Source organism: Schistocerca cancellata, chromosome 3, assembly GCF_023864275.1.
Source record: "Schistocerca cancellata isolate TAMUIC-IGC-003103 chromosome 3, iqSchCanc2.1, whole genome shotgun sequence".
NCBI classification, from domain to species: domain Eukaryota; kingdom Metazoa; phylum Arthropoda; class Insecta; order Orthoptera; family Acrididae; genus Schistocerca; species Schistocerca cancellata.
Window position 1 is genome coordinate 617,089,508 of NC_064628.1, and position 20,141 is coordinate 617,109,648.

General features: G+C 38.7%; 1 protein-coding gene across 1 annotated transcript in view; it reads right to left on the reverse strand.

Annotated features, from left to right (window-relative positions):
• Positions 1-320: 320 nt before the first annotated feature.
• Positions 321-20,141, reverse strand: part of LOC126175522 (alanine--glyoxylate aminotransferase-like) — a 105,772-nt gene continuing 85,951 nt past the window's right edge. The window contains exons 5-7 of the mRNA XM_049922349.1: positions 14,124-14,225; positions 12,019-12,267; positions 321-835 (exon numbers count right to left, since the gene is read on the reverse strand). Of these exons, the coding sequence (XP_049778306.1) occupies positions 685-835; positions 12,019-12,267; positions 14,124-14,225 (502 nt within the window). The 3' untranslated portion in view covers positions 321-684. The remainder of the gene's footprint in view (positions 836-12,018; positions 12,268-14,123; positions 14,226-20,141) is intronic.

A 20,141-nucleotide genomic window follows, 5' to 3' on the forward strand; every position in this document is an offset into this window, starting at 1 on the left:
GCAGTCGCCACAGCCACCATGCAGACATGCACACAAACAAATATTGCATATGTAGCCTGTAAACTGACTCATTTCACTTTTTCTTATAAATTATACAAATAATCTATAGAACATATATCTAACTAACTTCTGAAACAGGTGTCACTTATCTGGCTTGCACAAGTTCTCCAGTCCTACTGTTAAGATAAATAGTATCATTACCAGCCCTTTGTAATTGATGTATCGAGTTCTTCTGAAGTTAGATCATTTCTCGTATGCCACTCTCCAATAATATCACAATTGGGCAATAGAGGATTTTTGGGATTCCAAAGAGATAACTATTTCTTGTATACAGATTTATTTGAATATTTTTTTCCTTTTGTTTTCTACATTTTGGTAATGTAGTGTTACATTTTTGATCTATTTTAGCATCATATCAAAATAAGCAAAGAATAATGTGGAAAATTAATCCATGACATTATGAAGGGAACCAAATAATTCAAGTGTTTTGCGTAATGTTTCTCCTTTGGTAACAAACAAACTTTTTTTTACACATTCTTTGGCATAATTAGTAGGAGAAAGGCTTAGTGAACTTTTTTGTGATTTTGAAAATAATTTACGTAAACAGTCACATGTTTTTGCACAGATATTATTTGAAACTGGCTTTGGAAATTATTGTAACTAAGAATGCTTCTGTTGCTTAGATCATTCACTTATTTTAGAGTGTTCTATTGCATCCTTGAGGACTTCCAGAGTGAAATCAGCAGTGTATGGGTTTGCATTGCCTCCCATAAGACCAATTCTGTGTACCTGTTTTGCCGTTTTGCCAAATCCTCCAGGCAGATCCATTTTGTAACTGTAACATAACATAAGAATGTTGTAAGGCTTTTATGTACCTGAAAATAATGACAGTAATAACTAAATTAATGTAAAGCACACACACACACACACACACACACACACACACACACACACACACACACACACACACACACACACATTTTAGTTTAATGAAAAACCTACATAAATACAAAATGAAGGTCTTCAATGTGAGACTGCAGAAAAGTGTGAATTCCAGGTTCAGATACAAGTATATATATGAGATATGTGACATAATACAAATTGGTTTTTGTCTCCTTGTTTGGCTGCTATAACAAAATGTTCTTCATTACTTTATAAAAAATATTGTACTGAGCAGAGAAAAGCCAAGCTTAAATCTAGCCTCTTGAAATAGTCTGAACCCTTGATGTATGATAGAGCATGTGACCCATCTTCTCCTACTACAGAAGAGACATCCCAATGTTAATGACTGTGGATGTAAGTGAGAAATTCATGAAAGCAGTAAGTAAATAAATAAATAGCTTTCACACAATTTAGACCATATGCAGTTTTGCTTCCTTCTCCTGCCTATCAATTGTTTTATGCCCTGGCAAGCAGGTCTTAAAAAAGAATGATACAACAGTTATATTTACAAAGATAGAAAGATGCAGTGATCAAATCAGTGTCTCTTTTACACAGTAAGTTCCCTTGGACTGGGTAGTTAGAGTGAAAACCAGTACTTCATCACATAAAGAAACCTCTTAATTGTGAAGGTGCAAAAACTATTAAATAGCCTACAGTGCTGAGACAAGGCAGCATTTAGTTATCTAGCTATAAGCTAAGTGAGAATGACCATAATACTTGAAAGTGTCTGGGTCTGTGAACTCCATTCAGTTAAAACCGCCCTTATGAGGAATGTGAGGTAGTTTCTAAACCGCTTCATTGGTTCACTGACATCACGTTGGATAATGTTGTGGAAGCTGCACAATATTTCGATGAGACAGCTACTTGTCATCTTCAGGTGCAGCACCTGAAGATGATATGCATCTGTCTTGTCAAAATATTGTGTAACCTCCACAACATTATCTGATGCAGCACCTGTGAACCAATAAAGCAGTTACCACATCCCGAAAGTTTTAAACAGCACAGTTTCTAAACTCGACTGTAGCAGAATTGCTAAATATCCTTGTTGCCTTAATAGGTAAAGACAACAATGTAGCGAATTCCAGGCAAGGAAGATAAGAAAGTTTTCACAGTAACAGCTTGTAGCATGAACATGGAATATAATTAATGAAGGAGAAAATGACAGTTCAATGAACATTTAACAAGATGCACTGCCCCCAACCCCTTTACAGCTTTCCCATGATTACTTGTACTGAAAATTAACTTGTATGTGTATAGTTTTTATTTTTACGGAGCCAAGGTAGTGATACAGATTGGCTTGACCAATCTGTTTCCGCTCGACTGTGTTCTCCTCCCCAATCTATTCCTCTAACAAATGTGCATGGTAGAACACATGTTGAGTAACTGCAAACTCAACTTTGGTCTATAAATGAAAGCAAAATTGCTCATATAACAGCTGAACAGCTGTACTAGTATACATTCTGTAGAGTTTTTCATGTGGAATTTCAAGTCTGTAACATCACCAGAAAGGATAGAGCGATGTTTGCGAATATAATGATCTATGAGACAAATACACTCATGGACACAGCATTGCCCTGAGAGAGAAGGTCCTAAATGAAATTGTCCTTGTGGATATGGAAGAAGTATTAAATCTGAAACTTACCAAACTTGTTATAAACATGTAAATTGCATTAGATAATTGTAAATTGCATTAGATAATTGTAAGTTGCATTAGATAATTGTTAGGCTGTTGTAGTCATGCATCATCAATTAGGAAGCAGTTTACAATTTTTCTGACACATTACTACACTTCGGTGTGCAGAAATGTGATTTTATATATCATTTTTAATTATTAACAAACATATATACTATTTGGTTCTACCAGGAGATTTGTCAGAGAAGTAGTTGGAGTTGTGTACCAACAAATCCTTTAGTAGTCTCTTCAGCTGAACTTAATTAGTAGATAAATGTTTTAAAGCTGCTGGCAAGTTAAATGTTTCTTAATAATGGACTTCATATCTTTAGGTAGATTGTCCTTATTTCTAGTACTGATTACACACACTGAGCTGTTTCTTTGAAAAAGAGATATGTATCATAAATTTCATTTAGGAATATATACATTGCCTGACAAAAAAAGGAAGCACCCAGAAGGGGAAAAGGGAACAAAATTAAACTTCTTAGGCTGAAGTGTATTATAAAATTGAGCCAAATGTACAAAGAACTCGGCAGTATGAGCCTGTTTAGTGTATTATGCTGCACCACCTCTGGCCTGGACACATGCACTGAAGGGTGTAATAAGGCTGTTGTACCCTCCCCTGACACAAGCTGGGCTATAAGTGTTGTAACTGTCCTCGTAGTCCTTGATATGCTGGGTACTGGCATTGGGACAAAGCTGACTTCTGAGCTGGCCACACACGTTCTATTGGAAACACTTCTGGGGATCTTGCTGGCCATGGCAGTACCTCAACATAACACTTAAAATTCACACACACATGTGCCGTATGAGGATGGGCATTGTCCTGTTGAAAAGTGGCATTACGATACTGTTCCATGAGGGGTAACACATGAAGATGTAGCATGTCTATGGAATACCATTGTTCTGTCAGAGTTCCTCCAGTCATTACCAGCCATGATCTAAAGTGACACCCAATGGCTTCCACACCATGATGCCAGGATGAACTCTGCTGTGCCTCTCCAAAACATTGGAAGAATGGGACCTCTTCCCAAGTCACCACCATACTCACCGACAGTGGTCATCCAGGGTGGTGCAGAACTGCGATTCAATGCTGAACACAGTACAACATCATTTGTCAGCAGATTATGCTTCTCGATCATGGCATGGCTCCAAATGCAGCCATTTGTATTGTAGTGTTAGTGGCAGCCAAGCATGAGATGTTAATTGCCTAGCTTGGTTACTGCTAGTCCCCGACCAATGGTGTGGGATGACACAGAATGTTGTAGAGAGTCCATTACTTGTTCTCTGATGTCATCTACATCTACGTGGAAGGAGCTATGATGTGCTTAGAGCACAATACTATAATCCTTCCTTATGGTAGTTGGTTATGGTAGAATACAACTTGATGATGAGTATGCTTGCCCTTGATTCCATTCCAGCAATGAGCCAGGGTCATATCTGACTGCCCACAAACCCGAATATTGCACAGTTCAATCGGCCATCAAATGTATACCAGTGTTCTTTCAAACTGTCAGGTATTGATAATGCCAAGTCATACAAGTGTGTGGCATCCCCATGCCCTGCACAGTGACCACTCAATGTCTGACACTTTTAATGCTCGTTATGTGCCCTACCACGCATGATAACAAAACTAACCACAACCAAGACTAATGCAGTCTGGTGGCCACTCTACCTGTCACAGAGAATTGCAACTCCAATTATTTATAAACCTGCCAATTGGGTGTGTACGTGTATGAAGATACACTGACATCTGATTATGTATTCTGGATGCTTCCCTTTGTTTGTCTGGCAGTGCGTATTGGGAAGCAGTAGTTAGTATCCCCAATTTCTTGAACAGGTCTCTGCAGGATGTTCTCGTGTTCACACCACAAATAATTTGTATTACATGCTTTTGAACTCCGAAAATCTTAGCTTGCCTTGATTAGTTGGTGGTCAGAACTCAAGGTTTCTGTGTTTCCCAGATCATAAAACTACTATACTACAAGTGAGGTATTTCAGGGCATGAACTTGGGTTACTTTAACAGCAAAAGCTTTATGTTGTCTGTAACTGAATAGGTAAAAACTACATATTGGTCTAGATCTATACTCCTCACGACACCTTTTGGTGTTGGTGCAGGGTATTCTATGTATCACTAGCATTTTCACCTCTTCCTGTTCCAATAGTGAATAGGCTGTAGGTAAAATTGTTGTTAGTAAGTCTTTGTGTAAGGTCAAATCTCTTTAATTCTACCTTAACTGTCTTTATGTGGTATGTATGTGGGAGGAAGCAATATATTGGTTGATTCTTCAAGGAGTTTATGCCCTCATAATTTGAACTGTAAACCACACTGTGGTGCACAGTGCCTCTTTTATGGTGTCTGCCTCTAGAGTTGACTTTGCCTCTCCATGATGCTTTCATGTTTATTAAATATGCCTATAAAAATGCACAGCTCATCTTTGCATTTTCTCGATTTCCTTTGCCAGTCCTATATGGCATGAATTCGAGACCGATGAACAACTTCCAACTGATGGTTAAACAAGGGTTTTGTAAGCTACCTCTATACTCGATTTATTAATGAAAGAAATGGTTGTAACACTGTCATAAGTTGCAATATGAAGTCTCTAGCATGTCGGTTGTGAAGTGGTTTACAACTTTGTCTTTAATGAAAGAAATGATTGTAAAACAGTTGAAATTTGCATTAGGAAGTCTCCTATGAAACTTATGATGGTATTACAACCATTTCTTTCATTAAAGATGAAATTTTGGACCTGTGGCAGGCTTGAGATTGGTAAATATATGTCTGCCTTATTCCTGTGTAGACAAATTATGTTATATCTCATCCTATAAACTTATCATGTGAGGATATCTCTTGTAGTACAAGCGTCTTTTCATTGTGATGTTCTGTACCTGTTTTAGATAAATGATAATTCATCATTTGCAAAATAATTTGTGTGATACACGTGCAGGCATAAGCTGTTGTCAGCACACTGGTTGGTAAATATGAAGTGCAAAGATCGATTAGTAGGCACTGGATCAAGTACGCTTATCATGAGAGAGGCCAGAGACACACCTACAAGCAACATTCCACCAATGTCCTCTCGACAGCATGTATTTCGGCCACTGCCGCTGACTGGAGGGTCTCACTCAATCATCCAGTTTAGAGTCTGTCAGTTTACTCGCAGAGCGGGTTTAGTTTGTCACCGGCTATGACAGTAGATAGTGAGCAGATTAGTGACTAAAGTGGGAGTAGTTTACCTCAACCAGAATTGTTGTTTACTAGCAGTGAGAAGCTAAAATTTGTAATAGCAAGACTACCGATATTGACATTACACCAGTCTGCAAGAGGATTATTACTGATGAGCTTGTACCACAAAAAATGGACTGTATTCAACTTACATAATTGTTTCCAGCTCATGTAAATAAAGAACCATATCAATCCACGTGTGCGTTTGTGTTGTAGAAAGAGGATACCGGCCACTCATAACAACATTCCCTCCCTTGCTTCCTTGCAGTACAAGTCTCTACAATACACAGCTAGTGACCAAATGAATTTGTTTTGTAACAGAACAATATTTCCACCTCTGTTGTGAAACCGACTGCCCTATACTATTTAGTATTATGAAAAATTTGCAGCCGGCATGATGTAGCATTTCAGGTTAGAACCTCTGCATATACTCCACAAGTCACTGTACAGTGCATGGTGGATGGTACATTATACTAATATTATCAGTTTCCTTTTTTATTCAGTTCGCATATTGAGTAAGGGAAAAATGACACCCAAATTTCTCTTATCTTATTATTTTAGTTCGTATGCAAGACATACATAGATACATTGGTGGCAGAATAATGATTGCACAGGCTATTTTGGATGCAAGTTCTGTTAATGTGCCCAACAGTTTTTGCTACAGCTACATCAGTTTTCTTCCAAGTATTTCTATTTAGGTTCACCAAGAATTCCTGTTACATTTACCTTAGTGGAAAGAAGTGGCTTTCATAGCAGTTTCAGAAGCTACTGGATAATTTTTACATGTTGATGTGAATGTTTGTAAAGTAAAGTAAGTGGCCACATTGTTAGTTTCTTATCTCCAGTAAGCAACGATAACATCAGAGGTAAATTATTCTTCTAATTGTGAATTGTGTTTTATTCATCTCATGATGTACATTTGCAATCCAATTGGTTTGCGTACAGGAGACATATCAAAAATTTGTAATTCTGTTACAATTATTCTTACATTAATAAATAATAGCACTACAATAAATAACAACACTATAAGGATATTTCTTGGAATGTGTAACACATTGTATCCAGCTAAAATTTTCAGTTTGTCCTGCATGAATTTATCCACTGAGTAATAACACTCCAGTGTCAGTACCTCATATAGCTTTCTTTTAAGTGAACCTAAATTCATCTGCATCAACTTTTTCCCTTTTAATTTATTACAAAGTTTCATTCCCATGTATTGGGGTTCTTGCGCATACAGTCTGAGGTGGTGGGTGGGGAACATAAAATTATCTGTTTCTAGTATCATGTGAATGGACAAAATGGTTTCCCTCAAATAATTCATGTCAGGTGTACAAAAATATAATAACCTAATATATTTATGAGGATGGCAGAGTTAATATTTTAAGTTTTCTAAATAATGGTCGACATGGTTCTTTGTGATTTGCAGTGCACATATTTCGAGTTATTTTTTTCTGTATTTTTAGTATCCTCACTATGTTTGTCGAGTTACTCTGAAAAACAATACCATACCTAGTAATGGATTCGAAGTAGCTTGTATATGCTGCTTTTTGTGTGTCCATGTCTGTTACAGTTGGCAATGCTGCTCAGTTTGTTTTCCAGATATTCAATGTGTGCCTGCCAGCTCAAATTTTTATCTACATTTAAACCAAGAAATTGATTGAGTCAACTTCTTCTATGTTTTGGTTGTTGTGTACAATCTTAATCTGCTCACATTTTGACTGTTTGGTTTTGAACTACAACACGTGAGTTGTAAATATGTTTAGATTCAACCCATTTAGCTGAAACCAAGTTTCTAAGGTACTGAGGGCACCGATCACAGATTTGGGAATTTTTTATGAGTCCTGATCTTCAACTAAGACTGAAGTATCATCTGTGAGCAGAACTAATGGGGAGCTGACATTTAATGGCAAGTCATTAACATAGAAGAGAAATAGGACTGGACCTGATATGGAGCCTTGCGGAACACCCTGAGATTTTCTCTCTCTCTCTCTCTCTCTCACTCTCTTTTTTTTCCAGTCTTTGCTTTCTATTGGATAAGTAGGATTTAAGCCATTGTAGGGCACTGCTGATAAAGCCATACTTTTAAAGTTTGTAAACAAGCAATGCATGGTTTACAGAGTCAGGGGTCACAGAAAATTCCTGCCACCTTATTTCTCTTGTCTAATGATGTAATTATTTTCTCAATGAAACTGTTTACTGCATCTATGGTGTTTTTCCACTGCTGAAAACCAAATTGATTGTGTAGAATAACAGAATATTTTGCAATGAAGTTTTGGATTTGTGCAACAGCAAGTTTTTTCAAATATTTTAGATACGACTGGGAGAATCGAGATAAGACGATAATTTCCCATGATCTCTCTTGATCCCTTCTTGAAGAGTGGTTTGACTTCAGCATAATTCAGGATCTCTGGGAAACAGCCCTCTTAAAAACATTGATTTATACACTCCTGGAAATGGAAAAAAGAACACATTGACACCGGTGTGTCAGACCCACCATACTTGCTCCGGACACTGCGAGAGGGCTGTACAAGCAATGATCACACGCACGGCACAGCAGACACACCAGGAACCGCGGTGTTGGCCGTCGAATGGCGCTAGCTGCGCAGCATTTGTGCACTGCCGCCGTCAGTGTCAGCCAGTTTGCCATGGCATACGGAGCTCCATCACAGTCTTTAACACTGGTAGCATGCCGCGACAGCGTGGACGTGAACTGTATGTGCAGTTGACGGACTTTGAGCGAGGGCGTATAGTGGGCATGCGGGAGGCCGGGTGGACGTACCGCCGAATTGCTCAACACGTGGGGCGTGAGGACTCCACAGTACATCAATGTTGTCGCCAGTGGTCGGCGGAAGGTGCACGTGCCCGTCGACCTGGGACCGGACCGCAGCGATGCACGGATGCACGCCAAGACTGTAGGATCCTACGCAGTGCCGTAGGGGACCGCACCGCCACTTCCCAGCAAATTAGGGACACTGTTGCTCCTGGGGTATCGGCGAGGACCATTCGCAACCGTCTCCATGAAGCTGGGCTACGGTCCCGCACACTGTTAGGCTGTCTTCCGCTCACGCCCCAACATCGTGCAGCCCGCCTCCAGTGGTGTCGCGACAGGCGTGAATGGAGGGACAAATGGAGACATGTCGTCTTCAGCGATGAGAGTCGCTTCTGCCTTGGTGCCAATGATGGTCGTATGCGTGTTTGGCACCGTGCAGGTGAGCGCCACAATCAGGACTGCATACGACCGAGGCACACAGGGCCAACACCCGGCATCATGGTGTGGGGAGCGATCTCCTACACTGGCCGTACACCACTGGTGATCGTCGAGGGGACACTGAATAGTGCACGGTACATCCAAACCGTCATCAAACCCATTGTTCTACCATTCCTAGACCGGCAAGGGAACTTGCTGTTCCAACAGGACAATGCACGTCCGCATGTATCCCGTGCCACCCAACGTGCTCTAGAAGGTGTAAGTCAACTACCCTGGCCAGCAAGATCTCCGGATCTGTCCCCCATTGAGCATGTTTGGGACTGGATGAAGCGTCGTTTCACGCGGTCTGCACGTCCAGCACGAACGCTGGTCCAACTGAGGCACCAGGTGGAAATGGCATGGCAAGCCGTTCCACAGGACTACATCTAGCATCTCTACGATCATCTCCATGGGAGAATAGCAGCCTGCATTGCTGCGAAAGGTGGATATACACTGTACTAGTGCCGACATTGTGCATGCTCTGTTGCCTGTGTCTATGTGCCTGTGGTTCTGTCAGTGTGATCATGTGATGTATCTGACCCCAGGAATGTGTCAATAAAGTTTCCCCTTCCTGGGACAATGAATTCACGGTGTTCTTATTTCAATTTCCAGGAGTGTAATTTGAGCTTGTGGGTTTGCAGTTCTGTTGTGTACCACTTTAATAACTTTGGTGGGTATTCCATCCCAACCTGCCTATTTTTTGTTTCTCGATGTTAGAGAAGCATTTTCTGCATCCTCCACAGAAACTTTTTAAGTTTTGTAAAGTTTTCAGAGTTTTTACTTAGGCCAAAGGGATTTACTTTTTTGTGATAATCTGCTACATCTATGTCAGACTTTGCTACATTTATAAAGAATCCATCAAAGTACTCTGATGTTTGAGTTGTATTTACAATATTATTTCCTTCAATGTCAATTTTTGAACCTAACTCTGATTTAATGACTGACCACACAGCCTGTGTCTTATTTTTATGATTTAAAATTAGTCTGTCATTTGCCGGTTTTTCGCTGCCCCGACAACTCTTTTAAATATGGTTTTATAGAGTCTAACATATTTAGTGAAATCAGTATGTTTATTATATTTTAGTTCTCTGTGCAGTTGCCTTTTCCTTACAATGGAAATTTTTATGCACTGGGTAATCCACTTTACTTTATTTGTTATTTTTATTTGTTATTTTATTGCTGTCTAGGTGGAAATGTTTCATTAAAGGCACCAAGAAAACTATTTAGGAATTTCTCAAAGTTCTCATCACTTGAGTTACAAGAATCAAAAGGCCATGTTGTCTCTTTTAGCTTCTCACTAAATGTTAGCAAGTTTTCTTTCCTAAAGTTCCAGCTTGTATGGGTTCTCATATGTGAAATGTTCCCGTCTGTCTGTGGAAGCTCAATGAACAATGCACAATGATCTGAAATACCTAGATCTAGACAAAATTTATACACATCTTCATATACATAATTAATTAGGACATTGTCAATACATGTTGCTGATTGTCCATTGTCTCTGGTAGATTAAAAAAAAAAATTAAATTTGAAACCATATTTCTTTACTAAGTCAGTGAATCTTGAAGCATGGCTATTATCACATATGATATCAATATTAAAATCATCAGCTATTACAATTTTTTTCTTTTTTTCTCTACAAGGGTCTTCTACCATAATATGAAGCTTAGAAAACAATAGTTCTGCTGTTGATGTCCCTGGAATTCTGTATATTGAGATTATTATAACATTTGCTAGTGATTCTACTATTTCTACACAACAGCTCTCAAACACACATTCTTCATTTAAATAATTAAAACAGTTTATGGTCTCATAGTTTATATCACTATGTAGAAGTGACCATGAGCCTCCACTTGACTTGTTTCTCCTGCAGAAGCTACTTGCTAATCTGAAGTTCCCTATTTTGTTTAGAATTTTAATTATGTCCACAGTAAACCAGTGCTCATTTAAACAAATAACTTGCACATTCTGACAGAATGATTTCCAATTAATGGAGCTTTTATTGATTGAAGCATCAGGGTTTAAACCATTTATCTTCCAGTGGATAACATACCTACTTTGACTATTAGTTATGGGTTTTAGCACATTTCTTGCCACATAATGGTTTGGTTTTATCTTTCTTAATGCTACGTAAGTTTTTCACACCCATCACTACATATCAGTTTCCCTTATTTTTTATGACCTGACAAGTATCTAGGAACATCTTACTGAATATTTTTGAGCTCAACCTATTCAGATGTAGACCATCTTTGGCAAGATATTTTGCGCTTAGAAATTTGTTGGGGTCAATGAAAACGACTCCTAGTTTACTGCACTGTTCCTTAGTATTGCTGTTTATTCTCTGCACATAGCTGTCACTCACCAATCTCCTGTACACAATGCCACTTATTATTACTCTGAAATATGAGTAGAGTCTTCTGGCCATGCGAGCTATAGAAATGCAAACAATGGACTATTTGCTAACACATTCAGGGCATCAGGACAGAAATGAGGGAGGTCATGAATTCCACTGATGTCAATTTCACATTTGACAGTCCTTCATACAGATGTGTAATACAAAGCCATTTCATTGTTCACATTTCAAATGAAATATCAAATGCTTCCTGCTAGTGAATCACTTAAAAAATCTGAGGTAAGAGGGAAACCATCTTCCCTTGTTCGATATTCAGTAAAGCAAGTTTTCTTGTGTATAATCATAAATTCCTTAGGCCTAGTTCCTCAGGAAGTATGTATTATTTAAAGAAATTCCAGAGAAAATTATTAGCTATCATTATTTTACTGGAATCCTATCATGAAGGAAAATTACTATAAATGAATCAAGTATGTGGCTACTGGAATACATTTAAATATTTTACGTGCCACCTTCAATAGTAAAAATCACAATTACTTTTCACTTTTTGACAATAATTCTGGAACTGAAAATGAATACTTACACATCCATTGCATAATGTCTTAGTTTCCTCCAATCAATTCCTGGCTTTGTACGGACTGTTGTCACACAGTTAAGAGGGGTTTCTCCCTCATGTGGAAACAATTCAAGACCAAGCTTATGAACACCTGCACGAACTCTCTCAGCAGTTTCATGATGCCTCTTCCATCGGTTTTCCAGCCCTTCTTCTACAATTTCAGCTAGAGCTTCACGCAGTGCAAAAAGAAGATTCATAGACAAAGTATAGTGATACCTGAAACAAAAACAAGAGTAAATATTTACCAAGTATGCACAGCAAAAGAGTGTACTAAATTAAATTTCAGAAAGGAACATGCAAAATATCAGGTTCCCAAGTACTTAATATGCCTGAGATCAAATGTCTTATTTCATATTATATGTAACTTTAAGTCACTCTCTTAACAGTCCCACATCATCAAAATATCTATCTCTCTTAAATCTTTAACTAAAAGCTGATACAGCCCCTGATAATCGTATATTCTGATACGCATCAAATTATAAACATGCACGCAAAGAAAAGCAGTTCTGATATTGCACTTGTTTATACTGTAATGTTAGAAGCAAATACTTAAAATACAATGTATATTGCCACAAAGTGTATTAATATTGCCATTATAATCTGACTTATATGAATCAAGAAAGACTTACAAAAATAACAACTCAGGTGACTTCACTTTGTATAGAATGTGATAAAAATTGGATAAAATATGGCAAAAATAAAACATGGTTTCGAAAAGAGACTTTATTTTAAAATGAAAAATTAATGTATTAGTTTTAAATAGCTCAAGTAATGTGATTACTCTGTAGTGAGGTTTGCTGTTAATGATGATGACTATGGCCTCCATAAAGGTGAATGCCCTTTTTCTAACTGATCTGTACTCGTAACAGCAAGAGAGACTGACAGAGGACAGCCTCCTGAAAGTATCAAAGAGGTGGTAGGCTTCATTTCATCTCAGCAGAATAAGCAGGCGGCTTTGTATCCTGAATTTTTTGCAGTTAAAGATGTTCACTGGTGAGAGAAGTACAATTTATTCATGTAGCTTTGCTTTATAAGAGTCAATCATCACTAATTACACTAGTGTAAGCATCTGTGCAGACATTAAGAATGTCACCTCTTAGATCTATGTAACATCCCCCTAGGAGAGGGCATAGTGATCTATGGCTGCACATCACACACAGATACATGGATATTTCTTTGAGTCTGTACTTCTTAATAAATCAATACATATCTGCTGTCACTTTGCAAGTTAAACTATGATGCCACCATTCATATTGAGCACAGTACACATTTTGTCTGTCACTATAAATAGTCCCTCCTATGTTGAGTAATTTGGGCTACACATGTGGCTGGTTATTTCATTTTTCACCATTTTTATGAAACCTTCTTTACCCTCAACTTGTTAATATCTCTCTTCTTGTGGTTGTGCAAAGGAAAGTAAGTGGGGGGAAAGGTGTATTTGTACTCCTTTTATTGTGGTATCTTAGCCACTTAATCACTTTAAAATCGCTGTGGTATTTTCCTCAACATAGTTACTGTGGTAAACTCACAAGTTTTGAACATAAATTGTGAGAAATATCAAGCAGAACTTACTGTGCAGGGTATGCTTTACAGGAACAGAATTTTTGGCAGGCAGCAGCTCATTATTTAACAAGCAGGATTTTTTATATTTGATGGAAGGCTTTACATCTGTAAGGCCATGGACTAAAGCTATTATAGGCAAAGTAAGTTTCTCAATTTACAATGTATTATGAGAAACTGGAGAAAGTGCCCACAATTTAGATTTTAAGTAATTATTTTCATGTTGTGGAACAAGTCCTATAATCAGTTATTTTAATAGAAAGAGAGAGAGAGCAGGGGGAATTTGTCACTTGTGCTGAAAACTTTACATGGAAAATAAGGATTTCATCAACAGTTCTCATAGTTCTAACACTATTGTATTAAACTGTACATTCTGAAATAACTGTCAGCAGGGTGTTATGTAGTGTACAGACATGAAATAATTGCATTTCATCATTCAAAACATTCATGACTGAAATCTTAATGAGTTGGAATAAGATGGAACTAAATTTTTTTTAAATTAAAGCACATACCCTCTGGGAACTTCAGGTCCCAAGCTCTTCCAGTTCTTAGCAAACTCCAAAGCATCCATATAGAAACTCTGGACTTTGGTCTTACGATTCATCATCTTCTTTCTGAAATAGAAAAAAACATATTCCTTTATGAGTATTCGTATAGATCGCCACAGTTAGGTTTGTTTGAGTTATTGTTACAGTACAGTACATTGTAGGAAAGTTCTGGTAGAATGTAAATACTCTTGGATTAAAGGAGACCATTCATGAAAAGCAGAAATGTTGAGTCCAAGGTGCTGGTTGGCCGAACAATTCCAGTGCTGTGTTTCAGCAGGTGGGTTAAGTTGTGGTGGGTGTAGTGTCAGTTGGGCTTGGTAGAGGGAGAGAGAGGTGGGAGGCAGGGAGGGATTGGGTTTGGGTGGCTAATAGCTTGGAGGGAGGCAGCCAATTTGCTAGCTATGAACCAGAGAGGGAGGGGTGGCAGGTACACAGGCATGTGATGCACAGTTCCCATAACTAGTGGGTAGTGCCACATGCTAAAGATGAAATAGAATATATGTTTTGGGAGGGAGTGAGAGGTTGGAATAACTGGAAACCATTTGATGGAGGGTGTGAGGACAGTGGTTTGATGGAAACTGAGGCCAGGATGATTATGGGAGTGGAGGATGTGTTGTAAGGATAACTCTCATCTGCATAGTTTATGGAAGTGGGCTGTGGAGAGAAGGGACCGTATGGCCGAGGTTGTGAAGCAGTCATTGAAATTGAACATGTTGTGCTCTTGTGCTCAGCTGCATGTTGTGCCACTGGGTGGTCAACTTTGTTCTTGACAACAGTTTGGCTGTGGCCATTCATCCTGGTGGAAAGCTGATTGCCAGTCGTACTGACAAAAAGGCTGTGGAGTGTGTGCAGCAGAGCTGGTATATGACAAGGCTGCTTTCACAGCAGGCCAGGTCTCTGATGGGGTAGGATAAGGCTGTGACAAGACTGGATCATGAGGTGTTGGCTAGGTAGATTGGCTAGGTAGATTGGGCAAGTCTTGCACCTTGGTCTACCACAGGGATGTGATCACTGTGGCAAGGGTCCCCCTCATCACCCAGTATCAATCAGGACTGTAACAGCTGAACCATATCCTTTGTTAGGGCATTGATTATCTCTCATTGTACCTTGAAATGAGGGAAATCCTATCTAAGATCCTTTCCACCTCCCCAAAATGGTGTTCCATCACCTACTCAACCTACACAACACCCTAGTCCATTTCTATGCCGCTCCCACAACCAACCCCTTGCCACAGGAATCATATCCCTGTGGTTCACCAAGGTGCAAGACCTGCCCAATCCTCCCACTTAACTCCTCCTACTCTTGTCCTGTCACAAGCTTATCATGCCCCATTACAGGCCAGGTCATCTGTGAAAGCAGCCATACCATTAGAGACCAGATTATATGCATTTGCAGGTTGCATATGTATCAGCATATTTGGTTCCTTTTCAGTGTTATTGTATATTTTAACTAAAAACTAATAATGATGCATATTTTCTCTCTATGTTTAGAATATTTTAAAAATCTAACTTGATCTCATTTTGATGTCTCACAGAGTGACTGTGACCTACAACTGCATGCGATTGCCAACTGAGAGGCTACTGGCTAACGATCTCATTACTGAACAGGAATAGGCAGGCAGAGTCAATGCATCTGGTACCTGTGCCTATGCGTCTGGTGCTTGTGCCTCCAGTTGATCCCCTCCCCTGTCATACTGCACACCTTGGCCACAATTAAAGTAAATTACACAAGTTGTTAGTCACACGTACATTGCTTCAGTTTAGTTTTCTTCTTATTTATATGAAGTTTAACATGTTTACGTGTAGTGTGTAATGGGTTGTGCACCATCCTGCCTGAAAAAAGAAATGCCATTTTGTGGCAAGCTGACAATCCTGGAACATTAACATATGACGAAAATGTTTGATATTGTTGAGTTAGTGAGAAAAATGGTTTGCTTAAAAAAAGTTTCAAGTAGACCAGCTTGCCAAGACAAGTCTTCATGTCACAGGAATGCAGAAGAAAGGTCCAGGACAACAACTTCTGACAGTAGCAAGTAGTAGTAGCAGGAATTTAACCTCCAAAGGTAACCAAAAAAAATTGCTTTAATGTGGATCTATATGAAGCATTCATTGCAGGCAATATTCCTCTTCACAAACGTACAGACAATATCCTCAAAGGTTTCATGCATGAATATTGCTTAAATCAAAGCAAACCAGATGAATCAACATTGCATAAAAATTACATACCGGCAATTTGACTACAGGTTCTGGAAGAAATATACAATGAACTCAAGGCAACATTATTTGCATTTCAATTGACAAAACTACTGACACTTGTGGCCATTACATTGCAATTTTAATTTTTGTGCATTAAAACAACAGCCTTCCTCCTGCTATTTAGTGGCCTCCAAAGAACTTGAAAAGACAAATCACCAGATTTGTGAATGTGGGCATTAGAAAAATATTTCCAGAATCTTCTCCAGATGAAAGTGTATTTGTGTTTCTCTCAGATGCTGCTCCCTACGTGATCAAAGCAGGGAAAGCCCTCAAAGTATTTTATCCGAATTAGATTCATGTGATGTGTTTTGCCCCTGCAGTAAATCACCTTGCTGAAGAAGCACAATGCACATTTCAGAATGCAAAAAAAACTGGATTTATTTTAAGGCACCTTCTCACATCAAGACCTACAATGGAAAACCACCAAATGTGCCTTTACCTCCTGAACCAGTGGTAACTCATTGGGGTTCATGGGTTGAAGCTGAGTTGTTTTACAATGAGCATTTCAATGGCATCAAAGGAATAGTAAAAGACTTTGATAGTGCAGAAGCTTTGACAATATGCCAGTTTGAGGAAGCATTTAATGATTCCAATGTAAAAAAACATAGCTGTGATTATCACTCATTTTTCCCATATACATGTGAGCATCAAAAAGCTTGAAACTCAAGGTTTGGTGCTGAATGAATCTGTTCAGTTAATGAATAAAATACATCTAGTGAACTCCTCACTGCCAGAGGTATTCCAAGGAAAAAAATTTTTTTTAAAAAAAAAGAAAAAAAATTGACAACATTTTGAACAACCCCAGCTTTGAGCTCTTGTCCCAAATGGATAGTTTTATTAATGAGATGTGTGAGCTTCTGCCAGAAAAGTATGATCCTTTTCTGCTTGAAAAAATATTTTGAGTGATCCAAGACACAGTCTTACTACCGAACACTTAGAGCAGTACCTGACTGTTATGTTACAATAGTATCAAAATGTAAAATAATTTGTAAATGATATTCAGTTGGTAATATTCATTAAACATTAACATTGTTCAAAAAATTCCTGATTGTATGTTGTTTTTGAAATAAAATATTATGGCGTTCTCATGCATGCCCCTCTGCATGTGATATGTCTCAGAGCTGGACCTGTGTACCGGTATATTGATTGTTTCACAGCTACTAACTTGCATCACAGTCACTTGTTACTGAAAACAATAGCAAAGAAAGAACAGTATTTGAAACACATTGTGCATATTCCTTTTGCAATTTTTTAAAAACTAAACTCAAAAAGGACTGTGCCTAACCCCTATCACGAAGTATACAGGTATACAACTATATCTGAAACACAGCGTGCATCTCCTTTTTGCAATCTTTTAAAAACTATTCTCAAAAAGGATCTTGCCTAACCCCTGCCACAAATTATATAGATAATATAGATCATGAGATCAGCATTCTAAATGTCCCATTTTTTTTGTTTGGCCACTGCTCTTTCACAAAATCGATATGCACAGGTCCAGCATTGAGATATATCACATGCAGTAACTACTGTGCTTTTTATTACTTTTTCCTGATTGTATTGACAGTTTTTATGGATATTTTAAGCATTTTTCACACATATTTGCATGCATATTTTGAGCTTTTTATCTTGCATGTAATCTGGTCTGTACATAACATATACTAAATCTACTGTGGACATTGCACAGCCTTTTATGTTGGTATGACTACCAACCAGCTGCCCACCAGGATGAATGAACACCACCAATCTGTAACCATGAACAAAGTCGACCACTTGGTGGCACAGGATGCAGCTGAGCACAGCATATTCAGTTTCAAAGGCTGCTTCCCATTCCAGGCTATCTGGATCCTTCCCTTCATCACCAGCTTCTCTGAACTGTGCAGATGGGAGTTATCCTTACGATACAACTTCTCCTTCCATGATCATCCTGGCCTCAATCTCCAGTAACTCACTGTCCCCACACCTTCTACACACCAGTTTTCCATTCCCCCATCCTGTCACCCCTTCTTAATTCATGTTCGCGTGTCATCTTCTGTGCAGCCTGCTCCCACTGCCTCCGACAACCATGAATCAAATGCCTAGCCCATATACCTGCCAACCTTCCCTCTTGCATTCCTAGCTGGCAAACTGGCTGCCTCCCTCCAAGCTGTTAGCCGCCCACCCCGAAGCCCTCTCCATGCCTCCCACCTTTCTCACCCTCTAACCACCCCACCCAACAGTACACTCACCACAACCCAATGTACTTGCTGCATGCACTACTGGCATTAGATTAGTAAATGCGAGTCACCAGATAATGTGAAATATAGTAGTTATGCTGCCATCAGTGCTGTGCATTCTCTGTAGAAGGAATTATCAATAAATTCTCAATGAGACTAACAAGTCACCACTATACAGATTACACATAAAATGGACCATCCGTTGTTTGAATACACTACACAATGTAATTCTTGGGACTTTGACACTTCTACACTCTTGCTGACTGAAGCTCTTGAGAACTCTTTTGTGCTTGACATACCACATGTTGCCACAATCTAACACCTGCCTTCTTCATGCATTCATCCAAATTTTAGTACGATTGATTCATACATTTTGTTCAGCAACCTTGTAATGAATGAAAATGCTCAGGCATGTAGAACAAGCTGCTTTATGTATAACCGCAGACTTACAGCTAAGATGAATTTATCTCTCTTACACACTTTTTGATAAAGACACTTTCAAGTTTATTTCTTCCTTCCATACTTTTTCTCTCTTTCCTTTCCTCTGTATGGCATATCTCAGTGCTTTCAATTAAGTTGTCAAGTCACAAAAATGGAGCTGTCTGTCTGCTCATGTGTGTAATATTGTCCCCATTTCTGACCAATTAAAACAACATTTTTTCTGGTGTATATGTCCCTTCATCACTTGATGCTCATCCATGAAAATAGTAGCAACCCATTATTTCCTGAATTACTTTATTAAATAATCTTCTCCTTTTTCCTGGCCTTATCCCTTGTCTTCTCAGGGTCAGCCTGTTAATCTCACTTTGGCAATATTAATCTTAGAGGGTGGCCTGTCACCACCTGTGAATCATGTAAATGAGGGCAGCTGTGGGTACCAGCCTGGTATTGATCTAGTTGGATCTGGGAAACTGACTAAAAACCACATATAGGCTGGCTGGCACACCAATCCTCACCATTAACTTGCCAGGTGGATTTGATGTGGGGCTAGTGTGCTTCCTGAATTCAGGAAGCAGTGTGTTAATACCCACAACTATTCACACTGATCTACTTAACTAAATAATAATAATAATAATAATAATAATGATGATAAGTGGTCCTGTGTCTACATTTAGATCTATACTCCACAAACCACCTTAAGGTACAAGGCAAAGAATACCCTTGATGCTGCTATGATAAACCTCCTTTCCTATAACGTTTGTGAATAGTTCATGGTAAGAGATGGCGGTAACACTCCATATGAATTCGAGTTCCTCTGATTGTCCCATCATAGTCATTTTTGTGAAATGTATTTGGGAAGAAAGAATGTTGCCTGGATATTTTCCAAATTTTAACAGCACAGCTCTCTATGATTGACAATGCTTGTCTAGTGACATCTGGATGATCATTTCTGTGATGCTCTAATGCTTTCTAAGAAAACGTATAGAGAAACATAATACTCTTCATTGGATCATCTCTAATTTTTCTATTGATGTTACATGTTAAAATCTCAGATTAATGAACAGTACTCAAGG